The sequence below is a fragment of the Panthera leo genome, chromosome C1, assembly GCF_018350215.1.
Source record: "Panthera leo isolate Ple1 chromosome C1, P.leo_Ple1_pat1.1, whole genome shotgun sequence".
Lineage (NCBI taxonomy): Eukaryota > Metazoa > Chordata > Mammalia > Carnivora > Felidae > Panthera > Panthera leo.
The window spans coordinates 126,153,358-126,173,809 of NC_056686.1; the positions used below are offsets into that span (position 1 = coordinate 126,153,358).

Below are 20,452 nucleotides of genomic sequence, written 5' to 3' on the forward strand. Positions count from 1 at the left end.
GACTTCATCTCAGGTCATGATCTCACGGGTCTGTGAGTTCGAGCCCCGTGTCGGGTTCTGTGCTGACAGCTCAGAGCCTAGAGCCTGCTTCAGATTCTGTGTCTCCCTCTCTCTCTGCCCCTCCCCTGCTCATGCTCTGTCTTTCTCTGTCTCAAAAGTAAATAAACATTAAAAAAAAATCCAACTCTATGAAAATGTTATTACAAGTTATCACAAGTTATGTTATTACAAGTGGGAGTTATTTTTGGAAACTAGTTTTTAACCTATAGAACTTTTATCACTAAGATAAAGAGACAAAATTAAAAATTCCCATAGATCTAACAGACATATTTGAAAACAATGATTTAGTGACTAGAACTAAGAATCAATTGCCATAAACAGCTTAAATTCTCCTTCTACCTGACACTGTACAACACTGAGAAAATCGTCAAGAATTATTTACTCAACACATCTATCGGTATACAGTAGGAGGAACATCTAAGATGAATCATAGAAATTAGAGTGTAAATGATAAAAAATTAACTTTTCATTAACTAAGAAAAGGCTCAAGGAAAATGGCAAATCAATAGTTTTCTACATGGGCAACACACCTTATTTAAAATTTTATGATACACACATATGCAAATACTCAAAGATAAAAACACACATACATACATATGTTTGTGTGTGTGTGTATATACACACACAAATATCACAGAAATTAGGATTTACTTAATATGCTTTCATTCTTCCACTTCACTAAAGCAAATAAGCAATTCATAAAAATAATACTGGTAATTTGATCACAGCTCTAGTTACATGATGAGGTATGGAAATTATAACAAAAATAACTATTGGGTCACAGTGGAGTTATTTTAATGATCATATTGAACTAATTTTTAAAAATATAACCATAATAATAATAGAAATTAGTATGAATAGAATCTCATTTGATGAAGGGGACAAATTGCTCATTAGATTTTTTTTTTTTTAACGTTTATTTATTTTTGAGACAGAGAGAGGCAGAGCATGAACGGGGGAGGGTCAGAGAGAGAGGGAGACACAGAATCTGAAGCAGGCTCCAGGCTCTGAGCTGTCAGTACAGAGCCTGATGCAGGGCTCGAACCCACGGACCGCAAGATCATGACCTGAGCCAAAATCAGACACTTAACCGACTGAGCTACCCAGGCGCCCCAGATTCTTTTTTAAACAAGAGTTCAACACAGGGGCACCTGGGTGGCTCAGTCAGTTGAGCATCCAACTTTGGTTCAGGTCATGATCTCGCATTCCATGGGACACAGCCCTCATCAGGCTCTGTGCTGACAGCTCAGAGCTTAGAGCCTACTTAGGATTCTGTGTCTCCCTCTTTGTCTGCCCCTCCCCAACTTGTGCTCTATCTCTCTCTCTCTCTCAAAAATAAAAATAAACATAAAAAAATATTAAAAAAAAACACAAGAGTTCAAGACAGGCATGCAATGCAACAGAAAATATATATATGCTGTGTCTGTAAACAGCAGCAAAATCCTCAAAAGAAGATTTATGTACAAATGCAGATATACTTTGGTTATACCACAATAAAAATAAAAGATTAGAGATTTTGTCTAGGTTCAAATCTCAACTATGTTATTACATAAGCAAGTTATTTTACCTCTCAAAGCTACAGCTTTCTCATCAAAAAAGTTGCGATAACACCACTACTGTCAGAGAGATCTTATAATAATTAAATAACATAAATGAAAGGGTTTATTGGAGGGCCTGTTTCACAGCAAGAGCTGTCCTTTTTACTATTTTCAAATAAAGTTTACATTCTTCTCAATCACTAGGAACTTTTCTTTTTTGGTACAATTGAGATTCTTAGTTTGCACAAAGAACATTGGTAAAAAGAGGAACGAGAATTCCAATAAAACAATACAGCTTAGATACTGGAACAATGTAGTGAAAGAACCAAGGAAGCATTCTTTAAACATCAAACAAGGGATGCCTGGGTGGCTCAGTTGATTAGGCATCTGACCAGCTCAGGTTACTACCTCATGGTCTGTGAGTTTGAGCCCTGTGTTGGGCTCCGTGCTGACAGCTCAGAGCCTGGAGCCTGCCTCGTATTCTGTGTCTCCCTCTCTCTCTGTTCCTCCCCACTCACGCTCTGTCTCTCTCTGTCTCTGGAAAATGAGTAAACCTTAAAAAAAAAAAAAATTAAAAAAAGCAAACTAAAAAATCTCCATAGAAAATCTAATTTGTGAAATCCAACCGAAACATTTTAGATAACATAACAAATATAACAAATACATAACGCATAATGTTACTATGCAAAGGAATACCTTGATTAAAGTTTAATCAGACTGAATATGAGATAACATTCCCATACAATATACTATTTTCATTCAGTTAAACAGTATGAGGTGTTTATCAAGACCTGGAATACAACTTGCTAAAAGAGAATTTAATTGTATTTATAGGACTTAAAAATATTCTACAATACTCCAAAATTAGGCATGTCTGATTCTCTTGATTTAACTAATATAAAAAAAAAAAAAACTGCAGCATAGAAATGTGAATTACTTCAAATGCTGAATCAAACTTTTTGTCCTATGAACAATGATTTTTTTAAATAACAAAAAATGTTACTTCACTTTTTTTAACAGGAGGATATTCATGAAGGCAATGAAAGAAATTATAAAGCCTTCTTTAATGAATGCAGCTCCATTGGGGCGCCTGGGTGGCGCAGTCGGTTAAGCGTCCGACTTCAACCAGGTCACGATCTCGCGGTCCGTGAGTTCGAGCCCCGCGTCAGGCTCTGGGCTGATGGCTCGGAGCCTGGAGCCTGTTTCCGATTCTGTGTCTCCCTCTCTCTCTGCCCCTCCCCCGTTCATGCTCTGTCTCTCTCTGTCCCAAAAATAAATAAAAAACGTTGAAAAAAAAAAAAAAAAATCATGAATGCAGCTCCATTAATAAGCCTGCTGGAACATGGTGTAAAGAGAAATGACACATATTGGCTTTTTCAAGTGTGGGTGTCTGGTATTCTTGGGATTTTTCACCCACTCATATGAGTCAGTTTTATATAACACTGTAACATATAATTTGCCTCCCACTCACAAGCCAACACTTCAGAGATAACATCTCACCCCAAGTTATTTAAAGACTATGAAAACTCAGAACATTTTAATATTTTAAAGAAATGTGCAAACAACCAAATTATTACTATGTCAGCAACAAACTCCTTGGCTCCAAAGAGGCATTCTAGTATGTTCCAGTACTATAAGAGTTTGGGGAACATGTTAACAAAATATATGAATTGTTTTACTGTAATCAAATATCATAACTTTATTTAAAAACCTAGGTGTTTTACAAATATTATTTTTGTACATAGAGAAAATCAAGTAATTAGGCAGTGATTTAGCAACTACATTCTTACTGAGGAATTATTCCCAGGAATACTAACGATGGTCAAACCAATTCCAAGGCTAATTGAACGGCTATATATGTAAGATTAGATGACCACAAATATAAAGGGAATATCCAGATCTTTTTTGTTGTTTATGCCTAAATTCCTTTGCTTGGAGCATCACTGGAAGACAGTGGTTTCATGACTAGAGTTTAAAAATCATTACACTGAGACTTCTTTATTAAATTATTTATCATGAGATAACTTTAGTTTTCTCACACTGGAAGGAAGGAGTCTCCCAAAGGAGGCAAGAGAAGCATATAGGAATGAAGAATGCAATTTAAAATAGCACATCCAAGAATGAACCTCTTCCCTTAGAGACTCGTACTATTATGAAAAGAAGCACCAACCTTATGTCTGATGGAAAACTAATTTAAATTAAAAAAAAAATACTATATTAGATGACCTCTTGGTGCATGAGTCATATCCACCTTATATAGTCTACTCAAATTACACATGACCTGTTTAAAGCTCACAGATGTTACACACAGCTTGGGGTTATTTCAGGATGCTCACTTTGCTCTTACAGACTGTTTTCTAGTCTTGAACCATGACATGTCAGAATCTACAGTATAACAGAATGCCATGTCAGCATTTCCCTGTAAGGCAAACCTGCAATATTTCCACGGAGGGTAGAAAGAATAGAATATAAAGAGCACATGATGTAGAGTCGAGCAGAAATAGGTCCAAATCTCAGCTACATTTCTTCTCTGCCTACAAATCAGACACTCCTGACAAATTAACCTGAGAGCTGGGCAAACAGTTAAGCTGTTGGTAAATCTGTTATAAAAGACCCTCTTTGACCTTTAGCTTCTTAAGGGGTTGAAGAAAGCTAATAAGTATATTCCACATAGGGTTATAGCCTTATTTATACATATGAAGCTTCTAGCACCTAGTATGTGCTTTTTAAAATTAAATTCAGCTGCCTACTCATTCCTAGACCTTAAGAAAGTATACCACTCAGTAATACTAGTAAAGTAATACATTTTTTAATGTGGTAAAATATATTTAACAGAAAACTTACCATTTTACCATGTTTAAGTGTACACTTCAGAGGTATTAAGTACATTCACATTGCTGTGTAACTATCACCACTGCCCATCTCCTGAACTTTATCATTCCAAACTGAAACTCCACACCCATTAAACAATAAATCCCCATTACCTCCCTCCTATCTCCAGCCTTTGGCCATTACTATTCTACTTTCTGTGAATTTGACTGTTGTAGGTACCTCATATAAGTGGAAACACAATTTTTGTCCTTCAGTTATACATTTTAAAGTGTCAAATAATACATAGTAACAAAAATCATCTTTCATTAAAAATTTTTTTTAATGTTTATTTATTTTTGAGAGAGAAGAGACAGAGTATGAGCCGGGGAGGAGCAGAGAGAGGGAGACACAGATCCGAAGGAGGCTCCAGGCTCTGAGCTGTCAGCACAGAGCCCGATGCGGGGCTCAAACTCACGAACTGTGAGATCATGACCTGAGTTGAAGTCGGAAACTTAACCGACTGAGCACCCAGGCGCCCCTAAAAAAAGTAAAGAGATACATATCAATAGTACAAAAATGTTTATATACGTTCAAAATATTTCTCCTAGGAGAAAGACATTCATTAATTAATTTTATGGTATAAATAAGAAACTATTAGCAGTACTCACATAATACTCTATGTAAGTACTAAGCTGCAGGATATACAAAAAAGGACTTAGAAAACATACATTAGCTTTGTCTCAAGAGAGCTGGTAACACCCTATAGTATAGGGGAAAAGTGAAAGACAGAAAAAGAATATGGGAGTATGACATTAACTTTTTTTTTAAGTTTATGTATTTATTTTGAGAGAAACAGTGAGAATCCGAAGCAGGCTCTACATGCTGTCAGTAGTCCCTGACACAGGGCTCAAACCCATGAAACCATGAGATTCTGACCTGAGCCGAAACCAAGAGCCACTCAACCAACTAACTGAGCCACCTAGGCACCCCCACATTAAATTTTTAAATATGTTTTTATAATATTGTATCAGACCACACCACTAGGTAAACCAACTGCATTATTTTGGTACCTACTAATACATAATGGTGTCTTGGTATCTGTCTTAATAAAATCAAGGTCAATGTCAAAGATTTCTGGTACTGGCTAGGACAATACCATGAGATCTTTCCTCTTGGCCCCCAGGTGGCAGTGTGGCCCAGAGGAGTAGAAATGATTCTCAGGTCCAGAATTCCCTGCCAAAATTTTTTTATAAAAAATCCCCCTCTTATAAGAAAAACGTACCTTGCCTGATAGACAAATGTACTTACTGAAATCTATGACACTAAAATCAAGAATTAGTTATGTGCCAGTTGGAATAACGAATATGAATTCACTGGAATCTGCCACGTTTGACCCCAATTCTTGCCCTGAATCTCCTTGTACAAAAGAATGGATGTTGAAATATTTTTAACAATACCTGTGGTTTGATTTATACACAGTTCAGTGATCATGACAGGATGAAGGTTAAATATTCTTAAAGGGGGAAAGTGTATATAAATACCAGAGAGGCATCACAGACCCAGAACTAAGAGGAAACTCAAAAGGTTGTGACCCCAACACAGACCACCCACACCATTCACATACAGAACTTACTGCAAGGTATTGGCCATCTGCCTCTGCCTTCTGGAGCAGGCAGGAATGGTGGCATTTTTCTTCTGCAGACCAAAAGGCTGTTTCACTTTGTGCTTCATTTGGTTCCTCTCTTTCTAATGACAGAAACAACCATTCACTCTCCCAGTGACTACTTTTAACTGATGTCAGAAACAGTAACTACTGATCAGTAACATGCTCCTTATTTTTGTCACTATTCCCATAAGTCTAGTTTCTGAATAAAAAAGCAGACTTGTTACTGATGAAAGTCTGACCTTCCATATGCAATAGTCTAATCAGGTCTAGTCACTAAGTCTACACTTACACATGAATTAATCACTTAACATTGGGGTCTCAGTTACTGTGTCTTTACTGCTAAAGAGTATGTTCTTCCTGTCCTCCATCTACTTCTCTGACTGAAGTCATTCTGAAACCCTGGATGTTCCTAGATATATTTCATCTACTGATAAATACTTAAATTACTAATCCACAATAATTAAATCTGATATTTTGGGGGTATCGCTCTTGAACTGAGCATCATGTTATCATTCCCCACTTCACAAAGTTCTGAGAATATGCCCATAATTGCAATGGTAGAATAAACTGAACAGACAGACATAAGGCCAGCTATAGCCAAAACACAACCTCCTTTTTTGTTTCACGTCAGTGTTATCAAGTGCAGGGCACCAGAGTAGGCACTATGCAGATACTTTCTGGAAAGACCAGTCATTAAAGTATTAATTTATTCCTTTAGATTATTTTGAGGATTCATGAAAAAGGCAAAGCGCTACTGGATATTTAAATTCATCACAGAGGGGCGCCTGGGTGGCTTAGTCGGTTAAGCGTCCGACTTTGGCTCAGGTCATGATCTCACGGTCCGTGATTTCGAGCCCCGCATCGGGCTCTGTGCTGACAGCTCGGAGCCTGGAGCCTGTTTTAGATTCTGTGTCTCCCTCTCTCTCTGCCCCTCCCCTGTTCATGCTCTGTCTCTCTCTGTCTCAAAAATAAATAAACATTAAAAAAAATTTAAAAAATAAATAAATTCATCACAGAATGTTCCCTTATATTAAAAACAATGCAGTTGAAACAAGGAAAAATTTTAAAATAAGGCCAATTTGTTCTGTTTTATTCTGAGAGAAAGAGAGAGAGCGAGCATGTGAGCAATGAAGAGTGGCAGAGGGAGAGAGAATCTTAAGCAGGTTTCATGCTCAGAGAGAAGTCTGATGCAGAGCTTGATCTCACAACTGTGAGATCCTGACCTGAGCCAAAACCAAGAGTCAGACACTTAATAGAATGAGCCACCCAGGTAAACCAAAATAAGGCAAATATGTAAGCAAAAATATAATATTCCTAAAAAATTGCTGATATGTAAGTTAAAGAGCTAACCAAATGCAATGTGTGGACTTTGTTTTGATCTGATATGAAAAAAAAACAACAGTACAAAGACACTTTGAGATAAGTGGGGAAATTTTAATATGGACCACATAATATATGTAATGAATTAATTACCTTGAATTTATTAGCTGTGATAATTACATTGTAATTATTTTTTAAATCCCTGTTTTTTGAGATTAATGCTAAAGTGCTCATGGTTAAGATATAATTTCTTTAATTTACTTTAAAACATGCCAGCTAAAGAAAAGTATGTTTGTATGGAGGAAATACAGAATAGAACAAAAAATGACTCGAAATACTCACAATTATTAAAGTTGGGTAATAACTACATGACTGCTCCATATACTCTTCTAGTTTTGAATACACTTAAAAATTTCCATGATATAAATTCTTTTAGATAAAACAAAGGTCAGTACTGCACTTAAAAAAAAAATTTCTTTCTAGTATAAAACTTTGGGTAATTGTATTGCAAAACTCTGTTGAGGGATAACCTGTAAATCCAACAAGTATTCAGCTCTCCACGTTTCTAATGACTTAAATTTCCTTTATTATTTTAAACTCTTATACCATCATATTTGTTTATAACCCATCAGTGTTTGCAGTGATTTTAAATATAGTCTTAATTTTAATTTTACTTGTGAAGTGTGTGTGTGTACACACATACATATACATAACATACATACATGTGTCTACATATAAAGAGAACTCCTACTTTTACTGCAACATTATTTATAATAACCAAGATATGGAAGCAACCTAAAAGCGTCCACTGAAAGATGAATGGATAAAGAAGATGTGGCATATATATACAATGGAACATTACTCAGCCATGAAAGAAAATGAGACCTTGCCATTTGTGAAACATGGATGGACCTAGAGCATATTATGCCAAATAAATTAAGTCAGAAAAAGACAAGTATCATATGACTTCATTTATATGTGGAATCTAAAAGACAAAAGAACAAGCAGACAAGAAGAAACATATACACAAATACAGAGAACAAACCAATAGTTGGCAAAGGGGAAGGGGGTGGGGGCAAAATGGGTGAAGTGGAATGGGAGATGTAGGCTGCCAGTAATGGACTGAATAACTGAGGGGGATGAAAGGTACAGCATAGTGAATATAGTCAGTGGTACTGTAATAGGGTTGTATGGTGACAGATGATAGCTACACCTCTGGTGAGCACAGCATAACAGCTGTCAAATCACTATGCTGTACACCTGAAATGAATGTAACAAGTGTCAACTACTTCAATACAAATGAGAGAGAAATGGGTGGATAGCTAGGTACATGTAACATGAAAATCACCCAAAATGGACGATGATGACTACTATTTACTGCTGGTTTCTTAGTGCTCAAACTAAATGCTGGCTCTTCTCACCCACCCATACCTCCTAATAGTCTCTCATTAAAAACATCGTAAATTGAACCATCTGAATATAATTCTATTCCTTATCAAAACTGACTGATAAGGTAGTATAAGAAAACAGGATTTTTCTTAAGTTTATTTATTTATTTTGAGAGAGAGAGCAGGAGAGGGGCAGAGAAAGAGGGAAAGAAAGAGAGAGAATCCCAAGCAGGCCTGGCCCTGCTAGTGAGAAGCTCAACACAGTGCTCAAACTCACAAACCATGAGATCATGATCTGAACCAAAATCAAGAGTTGGACACTCACCTAACTTAGCCATCCGGGGACTTGCAGAGAGAGAAGGGGACAGAGGATCCAAAGCGGGCTCTGTGCTGACAGGCCAACAGCAGCAAGCCCAATGTGGGGCTTGAACTCACAAACTCTGAGATCAGGACCTGAGCTAGAGTTGGATATTCAACTGACTGAGCCACTCAGGTGCCTCCAGAAAACAGAGTATTAACAAGTTTAGGTTACATATATAAAAACCATATGTGTGTGTATTATTAAGAATTTGTTAAGAAATATTAACAAATATTATTAAGAATCCTTACAACTTAGGAATATAAAGAAGTTGAAAGTAAAAGAAAAGATATGGCTGGAAATTACTAACAGAAAGAATGCTGGTGTTACTATATCAATATTAAAACAGACTTTCAGTCAGAAAACATTACTAGGTATCATAACGAAAAAGTAACAGAGGAAATATTCTCTAAGAAGATGCAGCAATTATAAAGTTGCTTACAATGAATAACATAACCTCAGAATATGGAAAACAAAAAGCAACAGAAGTACAAGAGTTAAACTGGCAAACACAGAAGAGCATTTTAACAAATGCCTCTCTTCAAGTGGTGGATTAAGAGAGCATAAAATTCAAAAGAGTATAAAATAACAAAATTAACAAATTTTATATAATATAAATAAATAATATATATCCAACAATTAGAGGCTACATTTGTCTTAGTGCTCAGAGCACTTACAAAAAGTTTTGAACTAGACTACAAATCATTAACCTATCTGATTGTCTCTAGAGATTAATTTGCATTTTCCAGAGTTTTATACAAATGGAATCATATAGTACATACTCTTCATGGGAGGGGAGAGCTGGCTTCCTTCACTCAAGTTTAATTATTTTTGAATTTTCCCATGTTGATGCATGTTTTAATAGTTGATATCTTTTACTGAACAGTAGTGTGTCATAACTTATCAATTCAACAGTTAGTGGACATTGAATTTTTCCAGTTTTTGCCTATTATCAATCAAGCTACTATGAATGTCCATGTCCAAAAAAAATTTTTTTCGCATACGTTTTGATAAAGTAGAGAAACACAAATATTTCTGTAGTGCTCTAGGCTTAAAATACATATGTACCTATGTGTGTGTATATATATATGTATATATGTATTTAAAAGCAAAGTTCATTTAATATTTTTGGTAAATTTGTTATTAAAGTGTAAAAAATATAGGCGTCCTAGGTGGCTCAGTCAATTAAGCATCCGACTTCGGGTCAGGTCATGATCTCATAGCTTGTGACTTCGAGCCCCGTGTCAGGCTCTGCGCTGACAGCTCAGAGCCTGGAGCCTGCTTCAGATTGTGTCTCCCCCTCTCTCTGTCCCTCCCTTGCTCGCACTCGGTCTCTCTCTCTCCCAAAAATGCATAAACATTAAAAAAAAATTAAAAAATAATATAGAAAATTACATAAATCTTAAGAGCTTGATGAATTTTCATAAAATGAAGATACCCATATAACAGCACCAAGAGGAAGGAACAGAATACTATCAACACCCCCAGAAGGCCCACCCCCCTTGTGACTGACCCTCTTCCTTTCACAATGCTCTCCCATTTAAGGGCGACCATTGCCTGAGTTCTAATACCATAAATTAGTACGTTATATTTATTTTATATAAATTATAATAAAAAAATTAGTATCTTACATATATAATTTATATAAATGGACATATACAGTTAATGTATGTACTCTTTTATGTGTAGCTTCTTTCACTCAACACCATGTCTGTAAGACTCATCTAGTTGTTATAGTAGCCATAATTTGTTCATTCTCATTGTTTTAAGTTTTCCATTGTATGAATATACTACAATTACTTCCCATTCTGCTGTTGAGGGACAATTGAGTGTTAGCTATTACGGATAATGCTGTCAAGAGCATTCCTATAGTGAACATATATATATGAACATATATCCCTATCCTAGGGATGGGATTACTGGGTCTCAGAATATGCATATGCTCATCTAGAGAAGGTAATGCCAAATAGTTTTCCAAAGTAGCTATGCCAATTTTCTTTTCTAACAATAGTATAAGATAATTACAGATGTTTCACATCTCTGATTTTTTTTTTTTTTAATCACGCCATTCTGGTGGGTGAGTAGTGGTACTGCAGTTTTGCTTTTAAATATATCTCCATCAGGAATTAGTATATATGCTGACCAAAGCACACAACTTTATTCCTCAAATGAAAGGATACTTTCAAATAAAGAAGTTTGATTTTAAGTGGGTTTACCTAAAATGAGAGCAGCAGTTAAGCTCATCTATTAAAATGTATACCTATTTTTTCCAGCTTTGAGATACAATCAGCTTATAATGTTGCTTAAGTTTAATGTGTACAATGTGATGATTTGATATATGTGTATGTTTTGAAATGACTCCACAATAAAGTTAGCTAACATATCCATCAGCATATATAGTTAGTTATCAATTTTTGTTGCAGTGAGAACAATTAAGATCTACTCTCTTAGTAACCTTCAGGTAAAAAGTATATAGTCAAGTATACTATAGTCATCACACTATCCATTAGATTTTCATAACTTATTTATTTTACAAATGAAAATTTGTACCCTTTAACCACCATGTCCCAAATTCCCCCATACCCCAGTCCCTGGCAACCACTAATCTACTCTTCGTTTCTATGAATTCAGTGGTTTTACACTCCATGTAGGAGTGAGATCATACAGCATTAGTCTTTCTCTGACACATCATTTAGCATAATGCTGACAAGGTTCATCCATGTTGTCACAAAGGATAGAATTTCCTTCTTTTTATGGCTGAATAATATTCCACTGTTAAAAAAAAACATATATTTATATAGACAAACATACACACATATATGCACATACCACATTTTCTTTACTCATTCACCCATAAATGAACACTTAGGTTGTTTCTATGTCTTGGCTACTGTGACTAACACTAAAATGAACATGGTGTTATGGATCTCTCTTCAAGATACTGATTTTATTTCCTTCAGATATATACCCAGAAATAGGGTTGTTGGACCACATGGTACGTCTACTTTTTATTTGCTGAGAAAACTCTATACTGTTTTCCGTAACGGCTTTACCAATTTACATTCCCACCAACAGTGCACAAGGGTTCCCATTTCTACACATCCTCACCAGAATTTGTTATCTCTTGTCTTTTTGATAATAGCCTTTCTAAAAGGTATGAGCTAGTATCTCATTATGATTTTAATTTGCAACTCCCTGATGATTAGTAATGTTGGACACCTTTTCATGTACCTGTAGACTATTTATATGTCTTCTTTGGAAAAATGTCTATTCAGGTCCTTTGCTCATTTTTAAATTGCATTACTTGAGGTATTTTGCTATGGAGTTACACATTTTGGATATTAAACCCTTAATTGATATAATGGATATATGGTTTGCAAATATTTTCTCCCATTCAATAGGCTGCTTTTTTATTTTGTTGACAGTATCTTTGGCTGTGCAGAAGCTTTTTATTTTAATGTACTCCCACTTATTATTTTTGCTTTTCTTCTAGCTTGTGCAAAATGTATATGTGTTGATGTATGTATGCATCAACAACTCTTTTCGACACAGCCAAGTCTCTCTCTAGACACCATAGGCTCCTAGCTGCCTGGGGAGGGTACAAAACAATGACGTTATTCTAAAACTTAAATTAATACTACTTACGGGCGCCTGGGTGGCTCAGCCTGTTGAGCATCCAACTTTGGCTCAGGTCATAATCTCTCATTCATGGGTTTGAGCCCTGCATCAGGCTCTGTGCTGACAGCTCAGAGCTTGGTACCTGCTTTGGAATTTGTGTCTCCCTGTCTCTCTGCCCCTTCCTGGCTCACGCTCTCTCAAAAAATAAAATAAAACATGTAAAAAAATGTTTTTTCATTAATACTACTTAGAATAGCAAGATTTTGTGTTTCATAAATCAGATTACTCAGACTGTATAAAATTATTAAGTAATATTGTGTAACTTGTTTCTTCTGGTTTTTTTACACCCATACTTCAAGGTTCATTCATACTTTCACCTAATTAACCTCATATTAAGTTGGGATGATAAGCATGGTGATTTACACCCTAATATTAAAATAGTTTAACAAAGAAATTTCTCATGGCAAAACCATCAGGTGTTTCAATATATTTGTTCACTGATGCAAAAATTCAATCTACATTCAGCCAAACAAGAAGGACTGTAATACTACAAAAGCAGTATATCTAAATGGGTAATAGAACAGAAAACTATTCAATTTTAGGAGAGAAAAGAAAACAATGGAAGCAATTAGGCTGTCATCAAGTGATACCTTTAAAGAATACAAACTACTACAAAATCATCTCTTATACTTTTTTCCAAAAGCTTTAAATACCACAAAGTCTTCTCTTCCTCCATGCAGTCAGATAATTAAAACAAATTGTTCTGCCAGGATTTTTCAGAAGAAATGAAATACAGTTTATTTCAGAATACCCATACAAAGAGTATTATCTAATGATAAAGGTAACAGTGACAAGCCTAATAATTCATTCAATAACAGGCTTCTTCCACCTTATCAGATGTGAATAAGCAAATGCCATACAGCAAACCTTCTTCTAGTTCAACTATATACTGAAAATTTCATATATTATTATGTATGTCCATTATTTCTAACTATGTAAATCCACAGGTACACATAACAAGACATAAATACATGTATTTAAATAATCATTTAATAAACCTAAGTAAAGGATCCAATACTCCACTTCGTGGAGCATAGATTCAAAAATTTAATGCATGGTTACTTATCATGTTTGAAAACTAGACAAAAAAGAGAATGGGTTACCAAAAATATGAAATATTAAAAACAACAACAATAACAGTTGAAGTGGTCTATCTATCTAGAAAGAACACGTGGCCACACATCTCAGGGAAACAAAACAAAACAGCAAGGCATACTTCCAAAGTGAGGGGGATACTTGTATTACAATCAAGAATCCTTTCTTTGTATCAGCACGAGAGGATAAATAGACTGGTGACCAGAGTATCCCTGGGTGCAGCCTGGCTATAAGGAGAAGCAGACAAGGCAAGGCCTTCAGTGAAAAATCCCAGATAGGGGAAAGCAGTGTAAGGGCAGGAGTGACAGACTTTGCACCATTAGCTACTCTGCTGTGTTGATTTCTTTTAGCTCAGGAAATATAATAAAATAAATAAATACATATAAAAATAGTGTCGTAAAGAGAATAGTTGTGTTAGTCTAAAACATTGTTCTAGCCCTCTCTCAAGTAATCTTTTGCAAATAAGGTCAGGAAAAAAATGTTCCTCAATGAATAAAGAGCAATAACTAAAAAAGAAAAGAAACAAAAAGAAAGAAAAAAAATCAATTCTACGAATATAAAATGGGGAAAAAAGGAAAACCAAATGGAAAAACACATAAGAAAAAAGTACCCATGAAGCAGAAGAAAATCATAGTCAAACATTTTGCCACAAATTTAAACTTAAAGAAGCAAGCACGTTAAAACACAAGAAACACAGGGTCACCTGGGTGGCTCAGTCGGTTAAGCGTCCGACTTCAGCTCAGGTCATGATCTCAGGGTTCGTGAATTTGAGCCCCACATCAGGCTCTGTGCTGACAGCTCAGAGCCTGGAGCCTGCTTCGGATTCTGTGTCTCCCTGTCTCTCTGCCCCTCCCCAGCTTGCACTCTGTCTCTCTCTCTCTCTCTCTCTCAAAAATAAATAAACATTACAAAATTAAAAATAAAAATATAAAACACAAGAAACACAAAGCAGAGGTACAGGATTTGGGGAAGCTGTGGCAAGAAATATGAAGAACTTAAATGTGACCTGAAAGAGAAGTAAAATAAAAATAAACACCACTGAAATGGAAACGGGAGAGAATAGTTACTGCTAAATAAATAAATAAATAAATATGTATATAAATACATATGAGAGTACACATAAGACAAGAATGAAAGGACATTTTCAAAGGGAATAAAGAAAGCAAAGGGGTTTTAGAGAAAAAATAAATTAAAAAAGAAAAGGACAAAAATACAAATGACAGAGATGACAGGTAAAGACAAATCAACATGGGCATACCTGGTGTCTTCAAAGAAGAAAATCTTCTTCAAAGAAGAAAAATAAAAGAACTGAAAAACAGTTTTCAAAATAATTCAAGAAAAGTTTCCAAAAATTAAAAAATATATATAAAATATGGATAAAATAATATAGCACAAATATAAGTGTCAACACCTAGATACACCCTAGTACTAGACTGCCAAAATAAGTAGTAAGAAAAACAAAAAAAATCAACCATCTGTAAGAAGAAAAAAACCAGGCAGCTCTCAGGCTTGACTACAACAAATAGTACAGCAATAACTACATAAGCCAGCAATGAAACTGAGACTGAGAAATTTCTTACTCAATTTGTCATTTGGTAGAAACGCGGTGAAAAGACATTTTTTAAATGCAAGAACCTGAGTAATTGACTTCGTATTAGCCCTGCTACAAGAACTTTGAGAAGATTATCCCAACCAAAGAACACTGCAGAAACAAAAAGGACTGGAGGGAAGCAATTGAACCACTTAGCTGTTTAAATAATCTGGGTACAAAAAAAGAATTTAACAGTTACAGACAATGACAACACAGAAATTACATACCTAACAAGAACTAAACAGAAGAAAAAGGCAAAGATCATTTAAAGTTGACAAAAATATGTAAGTATTTATAGGAACAAATTTAAGTACTTTTAAAAATACAAAGGTGAATAACAAGAAACATGATTTAACCAATTAATATGATGTGCTAGGAAAGAGGGACATAAAGGTTTAAAAGAAGGGTAAACACCAAAATGTCACTATACACAATTGGAAATAAGAAAATACCAGCTAATAAAATAGAGAATCAACTATATTATGCAAAGCTGTAGTTATAAAGATTATCAACGAATTCACACTCCAAACTTTCAAATTACTAAAAGTGCATACTAAACATGAAGAAAACTTTGATGCTACTATAGTAATATATTTAGTGGATCATATAGTGATTATATAGTAAAATTTTTAGGAACAGAAATAATAACAAATGCTATGATGACAGAATTAAGACCAAATACAACTCTAATGTCAAAGAACAAAAGTGAACTTAATACTATTTAAAAGAAAAGACAAACTGAATCACTAAGTGAAATCCTGGAACATAAAAACTCATCTGAAAGAAGTGTCTCAAAAATGTTGAAAAATAGAAAGATGGTTAAAGGTATGCAAGGAAAATAAGGTCAGAAAGAAATCGTGGGAAATTAATTACACAAAATTAAATTCAGAATACAATAGAAAAGAACTAAGTAATTTTATAATAAGGGTACTTTTCCAATGATAATGAGTATAATCTCTAATGAATGAAGACTTAACAGTAAGATTTCTGTTCCCAGTGCTATGGTGGTTTAGAAAGTCTCAGATCCTTCCCTTTGCAAACACCTAGAAATGCTAAATTAGATAAATTACTGTCTTTCAAAATGCAGAGCTTACCTGAAGAAAAGTTAAAAAAATCTATAATGGTCAGAAATAAAAAAGAAAATCAAAACCAGAGTGATAGGTTAGTGGTAAAGCTATAGGGAACAAGGCAGGTGTCTGAAAATACCAACAGGGAATCTTTTTTTTTTTTTATATGAAATTTATTCTCAAATTAGTTTCCATACAGCACCGAGTGCTCATCCCAAAAGATGCCCTCTTCAATGCCCATCACCTACCCTACCCTCCCTCCCACCCCCCATCAACCTTCAGTTTGTTCTCAGTTTTTAAGAGTCTCTTATGCTTTGGCTCTCTCTCCCACTCTCACCTCTTTTTTTCTTTTTTTTCCTTCCCCTCCCCCATGGGTTTCTGTTAAGTTTCTCAGGATCCACATAAGAGTGAAAACATATGGTATCTGTCTTTCTCTGTATGGCTTATTTCACTTAGCATCACACTCTCCACTTCCATCCACGTTGCTACAAAGGGCCATATTTCATTCTTTCTCATTGCCACGTAGTACTCCATTGTGTATATAAACAACAATTTCTTTATCCATTCATCAGTTGATGGACATTTAGGCTCTTTCCACAATTTGGCTATTGTTGAGAGTGCTGCTATAAATATTGGGGTACAAGTGCCCCTATGCATCAGTACTCCCGTATCCCTTGGGTAAATTCCTAGCAGTGCTACTGCTGGGTCATAGGGTAGGTCTATTTTTAATTTTTTGAGGAACCTCCACACTGGTTTCCATAGTGGCTGCACCAGTTCACCAACAGGGAATCTTAAAACTTAACAGCTAAGCACAGCAATGATAATAGTGCCTTAGATCTATACAAAGTACACAGTGGAAATGAGTCTCCTAAACAAAACCTGAGCCAAAGAAAGCTACAGCTGAAGTAAAAATGGAAAAGAAGTGACAATTTAAAAAAACACCACACACACACACGGCAAAAAACAACAACAACAAAAAACCCCTGAGAATAGATTTATACATATATATGGTAAAGTGCCTTTTCACAAGGGCATCAAGGAAATGTATGGGAGAAAAGGGTCTTTTCTAAAAATGGTGCCAAAATAACTGAATATAAATATGAAAGAAAACTGAACCTAGAACTATTATTTCACTCCAGAGACAAAAATTAAGCAAGAGGAGTCATATCAAAACATAAAAGCTAAAACTAGAAAGCTTCCAATTCAAAACATAAGAACCATATTTGTGATCCTAGGGTAGGAAAAGACTTATTTGTGACAATATAAAAAGCACTAACTGTATAAGAAAAACTTGATAAATTAGATACTATGAAAATTAAAAATTTCTGTTCATAAAGAATACTATAAAGAAAATTAAAAAGCAAACCATAGATTGGGAGCAAATATTACAATACATGTATCTGGTAAAGGTCCACTATGCAGAATAAAAGAACTCCTTCAAATCAGTAATAAAAAGACAAACAGTAACTAAAATATATGCAAAACATTAATATATGTTGAACTATGCCAACATTCTTAGTCATTTGGAAAATACAAATTAAAAAACAATGAGCTACCACCTGAAGATTATTCACTCATTTTGAATGGCTAAACTGAAAAAGACTGACAACACCAAATGCAGACAAAGACATAGAGCACCTAGAATTCTTATATTGCTAATGAAATGGATAAAAGGTGAGTTTTTTTGACAAAGTAAAACAGACACCTACCCTAAAAAATAGAAAGAAAATTAAAAATATGTCCACAAAGGGACTTGTCCATGAATGTTAATACCATCTTCTTCGTAAAGACTCCCAAACTGGAACCAACCCAAATGTCCATCAGTAAGTGAACAAACAAAATAGCTGTCTAATATTCAGAGATCAAAACAATATATATGAATCTAAAAAACATGTTGAGCAAGAGAAGTCAGACAGAGGCCCATATAACCTGCATGATTCTATGTGTGACAAGTTCCAAAACAGACAAAAGTAAGCTAAAGTACATTAAGGGATTATAACCCACTGAATACTACAGGAATCCATGAGTCCATCCTGAGAATGGATGAATGAGTAGATGGATGGATAGGCAGAGATAGAAAGAGAAGGAGAGAGAGATTGTTGAAACAGAAAGGAGGGCTCTTCCTTACCGTAGAATCCTAATTAATACATCACCATTTCACAACTATCAGGGCAAAAATTATTTGGAGCAAGAATATGTAATGAAGCTAAATCCAAGAGAGAAAATTGGGTAAGAGAAGCATATTTACATGGTCTGAACATCTGATGTTAGTTGTTTGTTAAATAGACAACAATTTTGGGAAGGAAAAATAGTAACTAGATGGTAGAGAGTGATAGACTATTGTAGTTACAACACTGAGAAGCAGTCAAAATTAATACTGCCAGGGAGATGCTGACAGATAGTGCATGCCTTCAAAAGCAATAACCTGAGAAGGACAGGACTTGTATCTCCCTTATGTACTAATCCAGAATGGGCTACACAGTCCAAATCCTATCATGAGAAAATGTTTTAAAAATTGAGATATACTCTATAAAATAAGCTGGCCTATATTCTTAAAAAAAAAAAGCGAGTTTCATGAAAATGTGGGAAACTGTTCTACATTAGAGGAAAGAAAGAGATATCACAAAATGCAATAAGTGATCCTAGACTAGATCTTGTACCAAAAGAAAAAAAATTGTTATAAAGGATTGATAATTGACAACATATATGGAGATTAAAGATTACATACCTTGAATTCGATGACTATACAGTGGCTATGTTAGAGAATATTTTTGTTCTTAAAATACAAATTATTCTTTTTTAAAAAATTTTATTATTTTTTTTTAATGTTTATTTATTCTTGAGAGAGAGCACGAGCAGAGGAGGGGCACAGAAGAGGGAGACACAGAATTTGAGGCAGGCTGAAGGCTGCAAGCTGTCAGCACAGGGCCCAATGTGGGGCTTGAACTCATGAACTGTGAGATCATGACCTGAGCCAAAATCAGACACTTAACAAATGAGCCACCCTATTCTTTTTTTTTTTTTTAAGTTTATTTATTTATTTTGAGATAGAGAGTGTGAGTAGGGGTGGGGCAGAGAGAGAGGCAGAGAAGGAGAATCCCAAGCAGGCTCTGCACTGTCAGCACAGAGCCCAACACAGGGCTTGAACTCACAATCCATGAGATGATGACCTGAGCTGAAATCAAGTCAGATGCTTAACCGACTAAGCCACCTGGGAACACCAAAATATTTATTTATTCTCAAATACCATAGGTTAAAGGAGCAAGACATATGCAACCTAATCTCAAATGGCTTTGAAAAAAATAAATACGAATGTGTGCGCACATGCTGTGCATGTGTATGTGTGTGTGGGCTTGTGTGTATGTGCGTATGTGTAGAAAGAAGAGAAAGAATGAAATAGTAAAGGAAAATTGGTAAAATGTTAGAAATTAGTGAGTCTAGGTAAAAGGTATATAAAAGTTATTTCTATATTTTCTTCTCCAAATTGAAATTATTTCAAAATAAAAAGTTAAAAAAACAGAGCATCAAGTAACCATAAAAAATATTCTGGTAACAAAAGTCAGATAACTGATTGCCTAATTCATGAGGATGAGGTTGATAAAGAAAATAAAGAGGCCTCTTCTGGGTGATAGAAGTGTTCTATATCTTGACAGAGGTATTCAAAAACAGGGGTAGGCATCTATCAGAATCCACTCAAATGTACACCTAAAACCTGTGCATTTTATTAAATTTAATTACATCTCAATTTTCTAAAGCCAATAAAGAAACTTAATGTTTGGCATGAGACAATAATTAACCACAAATTCATAATCACAAGCCTACCTGAAGATGACATTGAGGTTTTGAATTTATACTGCCTCTGAAATGTGGGAAACCCTAA

At 35.0% G+C, this 20,452-nt stretch overlaps 1 protein-coding gene across 6 annotated transcripts in view; it reads right to left on the reverse strand.

The window, feature by feature from the left end:
• ZRANB3 (zinc finger RANBP2-type containing 3) overlaps positions 1-20,452 on the reverse strand; it is a 304,853-nt gene that overhangs the window by 254,085 nt on the left and 30,316 nt on the right. The window contains exon 2 of one of the 6 annotated variants that reach the window (XM_042948580.1): positions 6,043-6,155. The exons of the other annotated variants lie outside the window; for them this stretch is intronic. Within the exon in view, the coding sequence (XP_042804514.1) occupies positions 6,043-6,140 (98 nt within the window). The 5' untranslated portion in view covers positions 6,141-6,155. The remainder of the gene's footprint in view (positions 1-6,042; positions 6,156-20,452) is intronic. 6 annotated transcript variants of the gene reach the window in all.